General features: G+C 45.4%; 1 protein-coding gene across 3 annotated transcripts in view; it reads left to right on the top strand.

Moving 5' to 3' along the window:
- CTPS2 (CTP synthase 2) overlaps positions 1–13,993 on the top strand; it is an 88,010-nt gene that overhangs the window by 12,175 nt on the left and 61,842 nt on the right. For all 3 annotated transcript variants that reach the window (XM_081125842.1, XM_081125840.1, XM_081125841.1), the window contains exons 4-7: positions 113–213; positions 9,230–9,346; positions 9,491–9,574; positions 10,463–10,543. In XM_081125842.1, the coding sequence (XP_080981968.1) occupies positions 113–213; positions 9,230–9,346; positions 9,491–9,574; positions 10,463–10,543 (383 nt within the window). The remainder of the gene's footprint in view (positions 1–112; positions 214–9,229; positions 9,347–9,490; positions 9,575–10,462; positions 10,544–13,993) is intronic.

Below are 13,993 nucleotides of genomic sequence, written 5' to 3' on the forward strand. Positions count from 1 at the left end.
TTGTCTAATTTGCCAGGTGGCCGTCAGGTTATTTGGGAGATCTAAAGACTCTGATACACTCCTTTTTCATGACCACAAAATAATCTTTTATGCTAATTACTTCTTTCTGCAGTTGTCCCTCACATTACTGATGCTGTCCAGGAGTGGGTTATGAATCAAGCCATGGTATCTGTGGACGGTCATAAGGAGGAGCCCCAAATATGCGTTATTGAGGTAAGCATGGAACTTCTCTTTATAAACTTATGTCCTCCTGGGTTTTTAAGCATCTGATATTTATTCATTCAACAAATATATAAAGTTGGTCTCCTGTGTGCCAGACACTGTGCTAGGAAGAGATAGCTCCTGCCCTTGTGGTCACAAGTCAGTGGGCAAGATTGGCATTAAACAGGGTGAGTACTCCTGGGGTAGGTGTGCAGCAACCTGCGTGAGGAGACATTAGTCGCTCATAAAGTAAGCGTTAGGGCCTCCTGTGTGCCAAGCCCGGGATGGGCAGTCCCTGGCCTTGAAGAACTTGCAGACCTCCCTGTCCTTACACAACAGAATATATTCTAGTGAGTGCTTGTTGAGAAATATTTGCAAAACGCATTGGCAGCAGACAGAGATGGAGTTAGGTGATTTGGAGGTGAGTATTAGCTGTTTAAAGAGAGAATATAATACAGGGCAGTGCAAAAGTAGGTTTACAGTTGTGAGTACCTGAAATACGGTTTATTCTTGTATTATTATTCATTAATTATTATATTATTTTCCATATGAACAACTGTAAAGCTACTTTTGCTCTGCCCTGTATTTGAACTTGCCACTTATTCACTGCTTCCCTTCTTGTTAATGTGCAGAATGAGAATGATGTCCGTGCACTCCTTAGCTAAATGTCAGTCGATCTGATTGCCAGGCAGAAGAGCAGAATAATGAATAGCATAGCTCCTGGAGTCAGTCTGCTCAAGTTCAAATTTCTGCCATGATCCCTGAGTGGTGTATAGGTCAGTGGTTAGCGTCTGGAGCCAGACTGCTTTCGTTCAGAGTTCAGCTGGGTCACTTATCAGCTGGGTGGCCTTGGACAAGTTTGCTTAACTTCTCTGTGCTTCAGTTAACTCACCTGCTAACTGAGGGTTGGCAAATTACTTATCAAAACTTCAATGTAGATAGAGGAAACAAGATGGTGGTGTAGGTCACAGCTGCCCCCGCCGCCTCCCACAACCGCATCAAAATCACAACTAAAATACAGAACCACCGTCCCTCAGAGCCTCCTGAGATCCGGCTGCACAGAAGCCCCGCAACCAGGGAGCTGAGGAAGCACCGAGACCGGGAGGAGGGGGAGACGCGGGCGGGTCGGGGCTGAATCAGAGACACAAGGCCAGGCCCACACCCGGTGCCGCGGGAAACCCAGGAGGGAATCTCGGCGGCGGGGGTTTCCCAGAGGAGGGAGGGGTCCCAGCCCCACAGCAGGCCCCAGCCCAGGGCTCCAGGCCGGGAAGAGACGTCCCCACACTCCGGGCTGTGAAACCAGCGGGGACTGTCCCTGAGGGTCGCGGAGGCCGCGGGAGCCCCAGCAGCTCCTCTCAAGGGCCCGGCGCGGACTCACTCGGACGCTCCCTCTGAGCCCAGCGCCGGGCAGCGGCCTGAAAGGACCCGGGACACTCGGGGAGGGACTGACCTGCCTGAGATCCCGGCGACAGGTGGAGGGCGGCTTCCTCCCGGGCAGAAGGGCTGGCGGAGGCCATGGCTCCTGTGGCGAGTCCTCCCCGCACAGCCGGCAGGCAGGCGCCATATTTTTTTATTATTATTTTTAAATATATCTTTATTGATTTTAGAGAGAGGAAAGGAGAGGGATAGAGAGATAGAAACATCGGTGATGAGAAAGTCATTGATTGGCTGCCTCCTGCGCGCCCCTGACTGGGGATTGAGCCCTCAACCCGGGCATGTGCCCTGACCGGGAATCAAACCCCAATCGCCTGGATCCTGGGTCAACACTCAGCCGCTGAGCCACGCCCGGCTGGGCAGGCGCCATGTTTGAATCGCCAGCACCTGACTCACCCTTGGCCCCGCCCCGTGATTCCCGGAGGCCCCGCCCCTCCCCACCTGCAGCTCATCCGGGCCATTTCCAGGGGCTTTTCTGTGCAAGTGGCCTCTCGAGCCCCATGCTTAGGACTTTCCTGAAATCTCTCAAACAAGCAGCAGCTGCCCCATGCGGCTTGATAAGCGGCCCCAGGCCTGGCACTAGCGGCAGCTGCACTGGCTCATAGCTGGGCCTCTCCTGGGCACCTCCAAGCCCAGCACAAGGAGCAGCCAACTACGGTTTGCTGTGTAGCTCATGCTGGGTGGCCCTGGGCAAGGCACTGGCACAGGCTGACTGTGCACCTCCCCGGAGGCCCCAGAGACAGTGCACCTGGTGGTCAGACTCGACCACCCTGGATTACAACCCTGCCACATCCACCAGTGACACACTCAAGGGGCGCACTTGGTGAACACCAAAGCTCCACTGAAGTAAATCCTGCTCCATGGGGGTGTCTCCAGCACAGCAGCTCTCTGGCTGTAGCTGCAGTGGGTCCTCACAGCCGATTGGCCTGGGGTCAATTCCCCCCAGGGACGCCAACAGCAACCAAGGCTCAACTACAACAGGACAGTGCACACAGCCCACACAGGGGAGCACCTAGAGGGCCCAGCTCAGGGGACTGGGGAGGCTGAGCCACTGGACCCTACAGGACACCTACTACACAAAGCCACTCTACAAATTCCAGGAGACATAGCAGCTCTACCTAATACATAGAAACAAACACCTGGAAGCAGCCAAAATGTGGAGGCAAAGAAATATGTCACAAAGGAAAGAACACAAGAAATCTCTAGAAGAGGAACTAAATGAATTAGAACCAAGCAAGTTAACAGATAGAGTTCAGAATTTTGTTTATAAGGATGCTCAAGGATATTAGTAAGAGTATTAAGAAAACAACTGAGAAAATTGATGACATAATAAAGTACCAATTTGAAATGAAGGCGACACGAACTGAAATGAAGAATAAGTTTCAGGGAATCAACAGTAGAGTGGAGGATGCTGAGAATCAAATCAGCAATTTGGAACATGAGGAAACAAAAAGCACCCAACCAGAAGAGCAAAAAGAAAAAAGAATCCAGAAATATGAAGATAGTATAAGGAGCCTCTGGGACAATTTCAAGCGACCCAACATTAATATTATTGGGGTGCCAGAAGGGGAAGAAAGAGATCAAGAAATTGAAAACCTATTTGAAAAAATAATGAGAGAAAACTTCACCTAGCTGGGGAAAGAAATAGACTTACAAGTCCAGGAAGCACAGAGGGTCCCAAACAAGAGGAACCCAAACTGGCCCACAGCACCCATACGACTGTCACCTGATTTCTCAACAGAAACCTTGCAGGCCAGAAGGGAGTGGCAAGAAATATTCAAAGTGATGAAAAACATGGAACTACAACCAAGATTGCTCTACCCAGCACAGGTATCATTTAGAACTGAAGGTCAGATAAAGAGCTTCACAGACAAGGAAAAGCTAAAGGAGTTCATCACCACCAGACCAGCACTACAGGAAATGTTGAAGGGTCTTCTTTAAGAAGAAGCTAATGAACAAAAGAATCTGACGAACTAAATAGATCCAGAGACATTGACGCATGCAACAGACGATCATATTTCAGAGGAAAGAGGGAATGGGGGTGAAAGGTGGGAAGAGATTAACCAAAGAAGTTGTATGCATATATGCATAACCCATAGACACAGTCAATAAGGGGGTGAAGGCCTGGGAAGGGGGTGGGAGCGAGGTGGAGAGGATCAATTGGGGGAAAAATGGGACACCTGTAATACTCTCAACAATAAAGATTAAAAAAAAAACCTTCAGTGTAGCCATCTATTACAATATGATAATAATGTAATATTGTAATAATAACAAGATGATAATAACAGGGTTGTTGTGAGGATTAAATGTGATAATACGAAGCATTTGGCAATGTCTGGCATTTGGGAAGTGCTCAATAAACATATGCTAGCTGTTATTATTGTCATTATTATCGGTGCTAGCAGATAGGTATTATGGTGTCTACAAGATCCATTTTGTTAATAGTAGAGCTGATAACATAATGTGCTATACTATCATGTATTAACTATACTACTACAATAGTATGGCTGATAAACAATATAAATATGTAAGTGTGCTCTACAAAATTATTTCTTCCTTGGTATTTATTCCTTCACAGTTTATGAGGAAAGAGGGAACACTTCCTTTATAATTTTTAAAAATCGGAGTGTAACATAAACAGAAAAATGCACATATAGATGTATAGCTTGATGAAGTTTTACAAATTAAACACCCTTGCATAATTAGGCTTGCCTCCTTTAAAAATTATTTAATATCTAATACAGTGAGTAGTTTGCAAACAAATGGGGCAATGATAAAGATAAGGAGTCTAAGAGAAAGGCAGGTAAAAGCTCCAGAAAAATACCATCTGATATGAGAACTGAGGTGTAACCGGAATATAACTTGATTCCACAGTGAAGGAGACTTACACGGTCACTCTGTGTATTGATCTGCAGTTTTCAGAATCAATGCCAGGATGCACCAGAGAAGGCCTAACAGCAGGGATGTAGATGTCATCAGCTTTGAAAGAAGCACTCATGAAGTAGAGGGGGTGGAGTGCTGGTGCGTAAGGAGGGAGAAGAGAACCTAATTTTATACCGTGAGGCATCTATAGATACTGTTAACGACTCAACGCCGGGGATACATTCTGTACATCCTGAGGAATGCACCGTCAGGCAATTTTGTCCTTGTGCGAGCACCGTAGAGTATACTGACACAAACCGAGATGGTGCCGCCTCCTACACACCCAGGCTGTGGGACAGCCTATTGCTCTTGTCCTCCAAGCCTGCACGGCCTGTTACTGCATGAAACGACACAAGGTGAAGTCAAGGACAAGAGAAAGCGATGCCATCAAGAGACTCAGTGAACATGAAATGTATGAGGCCGCTGCTGGCATAACACAACAGTGTTTTACAGCAAACATTTTTTTATAAGTAGAAAGTGTAGACTCTAAAATAACAATAAGCCCGGATGGTGTGGCACAGTGGTTGAGCGTCGACCTGTGAACCAGGAGGTCGAGGTTCAGTTCCCTGCCAGGGCAGGTGCCTGGGCTTGATTCCCAGTGGGGGGCTTGCAGGAGGCAGCTGACTGATGACTTTCTCTCATCATTGACGTTTCTATTTCTCCCTCTCCCTTCCTCTCTCTGAAATCAATAAAAAACATTAAAAAATAAATAAAATAACAATAAAAGTCTACTACCCTCCCTCCCTCCCTCCCTCCCTCCCTCCCTCCCTCCCTTCCTTCCTTCCTTCCTTCCTTCCTTCCTTCCTTCCTTCCTTCCTTCCTTCCTTCCTTCCTTCCTTCCTTCCTTCCTTCCCCTCTCTCCCTTCCTTCCCCTCTCTCCCTTCCTCCCTCCCTCCCTCCCTCCCTCCCTCCCTCCCTCCCTCCCTCCTTCCTTCCTTCCTTCCTTCCTTCCTTCCTTCCTTCCTTCCTTCCTTCCTTCCTTCCTTCCTTCCTTCCTTCCTTCCTTCCTTCCTTCCTTCCTTCCTTCCTTCCTTCCTTCCTTCCTTCCTTCCTTCCTTCCTTCCTTCCTTCCTTCCCCTGTCCCTTCCTTTGTTCCTTTCTTCCGTTCCTTCTCAAAAGAGAAGACTCCTTTTCTTAAGAGCTTCACATAGATTTTAAAATATTGTGATGGGTGCTATTTTCCCTATTGTGTGGGGCAATAATTAATTTCGGCCTATTCTAGTAATAATGCTGAAAGCTTCTGCTCATGATCATCGGGAGCCAGAGGAGCTGTAATAGACAGGGGGTGCAGTACCATCGTGTGCCATGTGGGGGCAGAAGCGGATAATGTTGAAAGTTTTTGCTCCCTTTTCCGGATTTCCTGTTGACTCCCAGAACACCCCCATCAAAAAACAGATGTCTCCTTAAGGTTTAGTTTAATGCAGACCTCTTTTTTCCCTAAAACAATTCCCCCCCATTAGATTCTGCTGCACTGTGGTTAGTAAGCTCTTAACACCCGTCACCCCCCGCCAGTTTCCTGATTGCATGTGATATTTCTTGGATTTTCATAGTAAAGATTGTCATCCTTTTACAGAATTATCATATATTTCTATCTGTTCCATACCCAGGAAACTTGAATTTTAATTATGTTTTGCTATCTGAGTTAAAGAAGAATTTATTATGTAGCGATGAAATCCTGAGACTTCTTAGTTTGATTCCACTGTAATTATGGAAACAGGTACTAGAATGCTGTTACCTGGGGCTTATATTGAATTTCAAGACCCTCTGTCCTGTCCTGACAACTAACCTAAGCCCCCAGTGCTGCATGTAGTGCGCTAGGCTTGTGCTGGCGATGTGGCAGGCATGTCCCTGCCCTCTTGGGGCTTCCAGCCTAGTGGGGTAGCGAGGCAGGAAACATGGACTCAAATATAATAATGGAAAGGCACAGATGGGGTACTGTGACAGGAGGCAGCAGGAGTGTGGCTGCTTTAGGTGGGTGGTCAATGTCGGACTTTCTGAGGGGCACACAACTCCCTGGGCTGAGGAACAAAAGGGAGATAGATGTAGATGAAGAAGGCGCAGGAAGGCGAGTGAGCCCAACTGAGAGGCCAGTGAGGCCAAAGCACAGAGTGAGAGGTGGGGATGGGGGACTAGGGAGGTGGGAATATGAGATGAGATCAGAGACCTGTGCAAGGGCCAGATTGAGTAGGGCCTTTGTTGGCTACATAAAGGAGCTTAGGTTTTATTTTTAGTGAGGCAGTGGGTTACTGAAGGGTATAAGCAAGGCCGAGACATATTCTGAGTTTTCTTAAAGGTCATTCTGCTGGTCTGTGACAAATGGTTTGACTGTAGGACAGGAGAGAGTGGAAGCTGCGGGCCATTAAGATGGGGGCTGGCCAGCTCTTTCTGTAAAGGGCCAGATAATAAATATGTTTAGCTTTGAAAGTGGGAGAGTCTCTGTCACAGCTACTCAAGTCTGCCATTGTAGTGCAAAAGCAGCTATAGGCAATATGTAAATGAATGGGCATAGCTGTGTGCCAATAAAACTTTATATATAAAGACAGGCAGCAGGCCATGGTTTGTCATCCCCTGGTTTAGATTATTGCAGTAATCCTGGCAAAAGATGGTATGGGATTTGGTGTCTAGGATGGCAGCAGTGGAGAACTTTGCAAGAGGTTTTGGAGGTATGATCCACTGAACTGTGTTGGGTGAAAAAAGTGGGGACTTGGGGATGATTTCCAGACTTCTAGCTTGAACCAGTGAGTGGGAGGAGATGCTATTTGCTGAGATGAGGAAGCATCCAGTGAAGCAGGTCTAGAGGTGTCGGATCAAGGCTTCGGTTTGGGACGTGGTAAGTTTGGGTAATTATTGATCCATTTGAGATGTCAAAGCTGGCTACAAAGCCCAGGTAATCTCTTCCTCCTTGACACCCAGATCATTCCCCTTAGTGCTTAAATTTTACTCCAGATTATTCTTCAGTTCAGCCTTATTTCCCTCGCTAAATTCTGAGCACCTCAGGAACACCTGGTCTGAAATTCTTCCAGCACCTAATTTATAGTGTTGAGCATGTAATAGGTGTTCAAATGCTAGGGGATTAATTTTAAAATCCATGTGATAGTCTTTAAGTATTTAAATATGGTGAGGATGAATGGGTTAAGGTGAATTTTATCCCAGTCTAAAGTAAAATGCTTAAGTAACTATTGGAAGCACATTTTATATTAAGTTAACATTTATCAAAGGATTATATTATCAGGAATATTCTCAGGACTTTTGGTACTGCTTATTTCAGAAAGCCTGCATGTTTTTGTTTTTTTTTAAAAAATATGTCTTTATTGATTTCAGAGAGAGGAAGGGAGAGAGAGAGATAGAAACAGCAATGATGAGAGTCATTGATCGGCTGCCTCCTGCACGCCCCCTACTGGGGATCGAGCCCGCAACCCGGGCATGTGCCCTGACCTGGAATCAAACCGAGATCTCCTGGATCATACATAGGTCGATGCTCACCTCTGAGCCATGCCGGCCAGGCAGGCCAGCATGTTTTAATAGTGGTGATTTAATTCTAGTAGTACCACCATTACAAAGAGACTGTTCAGATGCATGCAGACGTGTGTGTGTGTGTGTTCGTGTTCGTTCATTCACTCATGGAGAGAGAGAGAGGGGTGGGGGGGAGAATGCTCACTGTTTCACACCAGACAGAGCCAGGTGGCTCTATATTCTGGATCTTCTTGCCTGCTTATGAATTGCCTTTTCTTGTCTTAAAGCTTCCCATCTTATTTTTTAACATTTTCAGTCTTGATGAAATGAAGGGCCAATGGCCTTATAATGGGGGGGGAGGTATGGGAATTTACTAGTCTGTATAATCCCAGTGAATCAATGACAGCATGACTCTCACATGTTTACTCAATTTAGTCTCTATCACCACAGGACAGGCAGAGTGGTCTTATAAACACAGGAATCAGATCACCCTGAAAGCCCTGCTCTCCCTTGCTTTCTTCTCCCTTCCTGAGGCTCTGCTTGCTCTCTTTCCTGTTTACCTGGCTGTGTTACAGTCCATCCCTCCCCTTTTTACTTTATTTTTATTGTTGACACTATTACAGTTGTCCCCATTTCCCCCTTTTTGCCCACCTCCATATCCCTTCTTTTTTTTCAATCCTCACCCAAGGATATTTTTTCCATTGCTTTTCAGAGAGAATGGAAGGGGGTGGGGGTGGGGGGAGAGAGAGAGAGAGAGGGAGAGAGGGAGAGAGAGAGAGAGAGGGGGAGAGAAGCATCGATGTGAGAGAGACACAGCGATTGATCGCCTCCTGCGTGCGCCCCGACCAGGGCTGGGGATGAGCCGGCAACCGAGATACGCGCCGCCCTTGGCTGGAATCAAACTCAGGACCCTTCAGTGGTTAGATAACCACTGAGCCAAACAGGCCAGGGCTCCATATCCCTTCTTATTTTACTTTTTAGTCTCCATTTTCTCTTCCCTTTGCTTCATCTCCCTTTAAATGTACAATGCTTTTCATTTTTATTTAATTTCTATATCATAAATCTCACCTGTTTTAAGGGTACAATTCAATGCTCTTTAATATAATTACAAAATTCTATTCTTCTGCAACCATCAAACTTCTGCTTAGCTCATTAAGACTTTTTCTATGAGTCCGTGTAACATGGAAGATCACTTGTGTCTCTTTTTTTCCATTCCCAGTTGGGTGGCACCATCGGAGACATTGAAGGAATGCCATTCGTGGAAGCATTCAGACAATTTCAGTTTAAAGCAAAAAGAGAGAATTTCTGTAACATCCATGTTAGCCTTGTCCCACAGGTAAGCTTTCCAGATAAGCATAGACAGCAAATTCTATAAGTCTTCCTGTGATATTCTGTTTATTCCATATATTAGCCAGGGAACCATTCATTATCCAGGAGAGCTAAATGTCCAGCATATTAACAGTGACCCATTTCTTTTCAGCCCAGTGCTACCGGAGAACAAAAAACCAAACCCACACAAAACAGTGTTCGTGCGCTGAGGGGGTTGGGCCTGTCTCCCGATCTGGTGAGTTAAAGAGAGTGGGTAAATTTCTTGGAATAGCACCTCCTTTTCTGAATCTATAACATCATCTAAGTCCTTTCTAGCTCTCCAGTGACTCCTATGACATTGACCTTTTTGTATCTGGGAGCCAGGGAAAGGTATTCCCTCATCCTCAAGTGTCAATTCACACAGTTCTAAATTGGCCATTGGTTCTTCTCCAGGCCCCCCTTTGATTGACCACACTGACAGCTGGGCAAGTGCAATGTCCTGTCATTTTGTATGGTCCCTGGGTCCTTGAGAGTGAGGTGGGACCTTTGAGATTTTCCTATGACTCTGCTAGGATGGGCTATCACTGCTCTTATTTATAACAGGAAATGCAGTTATTGCCAGTAGTCTAGATCAGGGGTCAGCAAGTAAGGGCCCGCAGGCTTGTTGCCTATAAATACATTTTAAAAACTTTTTTTATTGTAAATAAAGTTTTATTGGAACACGGTACCATCCATTGTTTACATTTGTCTATAGTTGCCTTTGCACTATAGTGCTACAATCGACTGCATGACCTGCAAAACCTAAAATATTTACCACCTGGCCCTTTAAAGGAAAAGCTTGCCAACCCTGGTCTAGCTCTGTTCTTGCATTTTAAAAGTAACATTTGTGAGCCTTGGCTCTACTTAAGAGAGACACCTTCACATTTCGAGTTCTTACTGGTAGAGTTGTGTTGAGTTGGATTATACTTGTTTATATTAGTGCTCAGGCCAGTTTTTAAAAGGCCAGTGGAATGCCCAGAATGAACGTGCACCTACTTGGTCAAGTCTGTTGTAGCAAAAAGAAATTTATCTAGCATCCTTCTGAAAACAAATGGCAGCGTAGATAGCCGATTCCTGCCTGCTGACCTGTGAATAACTTTGACAGATCGTCTGCCGGAGTTCAAAGCCCATCGAAATGGCTGTGAAGGAAAAGATTTCCATGTTTTGTCACGTGAACCCTGAACAGGTTAGTGCTGCTCTTTAGATTTTATTGCCTTGCAGGCACTTCTGCTGATGCCAATGTTTTACACCTCTTAAATCATCATATTACTTTTCACAGCATTTGTGAAAACTCATGTCCAACCACGACTCCCTTGCCTTAAAGTTTAAGTGAGCAATCTTGAGACTCCTGATTCCTTAGAGTGCATATTTCTTTGCATAGTCACTCAAGTTATAGGCACAAAATCAGGTGGGCTTTTTAACTCAAAGTCAGACCTCTAGAGAGAGAGCCAAGCCTGCTTATCTGTTTATCTTGTCTTTCCAGGACACTGACTGCTTTAACTTCGATTTCTCCTTTGTACTGGCTACAGCTTAACTCACCGCAAAGCGCACGTTACGTTGACATTCATGACATTCACGCTATCACTTCTGATTCCATCAGCGGCCTTAGTTCACTTCATCGCTACAGAAACTGTACCATGATTTGGGCTCAGGTCCTCTGTCCTGCCAGACTCTCCACCTGGGTATCTGAGAGTTAGCTTTTCCCCCCCTTTCATTTTCTTATCTCTGTCTCTTGTTTGCAGTAAGGCTCAGGCACAAGGGATCAGAGTTGGCTATAATTTAAAAAGTGATATAACCAGTGCTCAGGAAAAGGGTGAGGTTTAGCAGAAACCTTTTGTTTTCTTCAGATAAGCTCTAAGTTTTCTGAAGCCTAAAAACCATCCGATCAGATTTTTGTATCTCAGGGGACAGTCTGAAGAAGAACCTCCTGCCTGATTCAGGGTCAGTGTGTATGTCTGAACTACTCTGAACAATGCGATGGCAGGTTTAAAGGGCTGTCCTGTGTTTGTATGTTGTCAAGCCATTTTGATTTTATTCAATTGTTTTTTTGTTCCCTTCCTATTGGTCAATGGTATTTTGTGTGTATATTAAATAAATATAACCTGGTTTCTTAAATAGAAGGAGAATACAGCTTTTAGAGTTGGGTTGCTAAGAGCTCTGTCAACGTAAGAACATCCAAATCTGAGTTTATTTGAGCCAAACTGACGAATGCCAGGAAGCAAGATCTCAAATGCTCTGGAGAAAGACAGTTTTCAGTGCTTTCCACATTTGGAATTAAGGAGGGAATGTGAGCAAGATTACATGAAGGTGGGAGAAAACAAGGTGGGGATTGGGTTACCGGGTAGTTAAAAGATTATGTGCTCTCTTGTGGGTGGTTATGCCTCTGAGGAGTCCAAAAAAAGGAATACTCTGGCATTTCAAAGGCTTGTTAACCCAGAAGAATAATGGACAGGGCCTGCTTAAGGCAAAGATAAACCTTTCACTAGGGAAATTAATGGGCCTGAAGTGTGATTACCCACCATGATCTGCCCTGTTAGGAAGCTGTGATCAGATCACCCCATGAGGTTACTTTCTGTCACTGAGCTTGTCAGAGTTCCAGAGCCCCTTTTTCGTTCTCAGTTCTGAGAACAGATTAGTCCAAACTTTCAACCATATTGAGTCTGTTTTCTGTATAACTAGAGATCCTGAAGAATGCTCTGTCCTATCACTCCACAGGCCAGTTTATTCGCCATTTTTCAGCACATCGCTTTTTTCTAATATGAGTTAATGCTCCCATTTCATAGTTCCCAGTGAATTTGCGTTTAAAGCTCTTCTCTTTGGGGTCAGTGAGGACAGGATGGAGAATCAGAGGTGTCTCTGTGGATGTGGCCCATTACTTTGACATTTTAAAAAATATCTCTCTGGCTCCACACTCTATGCCTTCCACTTGTGGCAGTTGTGGTTGTCCAGAGATTTAGTAATTTAAGTAGTAATTGTGACAGAGCCTCCTCTCGGCACTTTCAGTTGTGTTGGTGAGTGCAGAAGTGAGGCACACTAGTCTTGAGTATCAGGTCGATGATGTCCACACAGCGTAGGAACCCCTGGCTGGATGGCTATGGACTTGGGAAGACTGCACACATGCTGTTGGCAGATCTTTTCTTGGCATTTATTTAGGATGTGGCAGATCCTTAAGTGCCTGCCAGTAGCTTCTTGGATGTACTAGAGAGGGCGGTGACAGCTCGTTAGGGTAAGTATGACAAACAACCACACCACCTGGCAAAGGAGCCATTCATTCTCTTCTATCAGGTGTAATGAATTTGACTGCGTTCCATGTGGGTTTGTAAATTTACCCAAAAGAAGGGAGTGGATGAAAGCAACTATAGCAGCAGCAACAGAAGCAAATGAATGAACAAACTATGTGCTCGCATTTGGTAGACAAGGTGTATGTATTCAATGCTGCTGCTCTAACCTAGACTTAGAAGATGGTGCCTTGGGCCATGTGTCTTGATATTGACATATAAAGAAGCACCCACATTTTAACACCGATTCTCTGACGCCAGCTGGGGTCCTGCAGTTCAACTCTGACACCAAGTACCCAGCATGAGAGTCAGACTCCATAGGTTTATGGGCTCAGTCCTTCCCAAGACTGCCCTCCCTTCAGACACCAGCCACATGTTTCCAGTGTCCCCAAGTCACCCTACACTTCTGCCTGGCTGACCACAAGTTTGGGGCTTCCCACAACCCCTTCAGGTCTGAGAATTCTCTAGAGTGACTCAGAACTCGGGCAAGTGCTATATTTATGATTACCGTTTTATTACAAAGGGTGCAAATGTACAACAAGATGAAGAGATACAAAGGGCGAGGTCTAGGAGAGCCCTGGGTGCAAGAGCTCTTATCTCCATGGAGTCGTGGTGAGCCACCTTCCTGCACACCTGTGTATTCGCCAACCAGCGTGCTCCCCTGAGTTGTCATGTTATTGGGACTTCATTACATAAGAATGATTAAATCATTGGTCACATGACTGAACTCAATCTCTAGGACTCCCCACCCCACGTCCCCTCCCCATCCCACGTTCCCTTTAGCCGAAAGTTCCAGCCCTCTAATGACTTGGTTGGTTTTTCTGGTGTCTAACTCCCATCCTGAAGCCATCTAGGGGCCACCCCATTAGCATAACAAAGATACCCCGGTTACTCAGAAAATTCCAAAGGTTTTTGAAGTTCTCTCAGGAACTGAGAACAAAGACCATATACTATATATATTTTTTATTCTATCACAGCATCCATGGTTCCAGGTGTAGAATAATGAATTCAAAGCATTTTGTAAGATTTATTTATTTATTTATTTTTAATTTATCTTTATTGTTGAAAGTATTACAGATGCTCCCCCTTTTCCCCCCATTGATCCCCTCGACCCTGCATCTGCCCCCCAGGCCTTCCCCACGCTATTGTCTGTGTCCACAGGTTATGCATATATGCATATAAGTTCTTTGATTAATCTCTCCCCATCCACTCCCCCACCCCAGCCTTCCCTCTGAGGTTCATCAGTCTGGTCCAAAAGCATTTTGTAATTTGGTCAAACTAACCTTGTGTTAATTCTGCCTCTGGTTTAGGTGGCCGGGCTCTTGGTTTTCTTCTATTAGTATAAATGAACTGCCAGG

The sequence above is a fragment of the Miniopterus schreibersii genome, assembly GCF_964146895.1.
Source record: "Miniopterus schreibersii genome assembly, chromosome: X".
Lineage (NCBI taxonomy): Eukaryota > Metazoa > Chordata > Mammalia > Chiroptera > Miniopteridae > Miniopterus > Miniopterus schreibersii.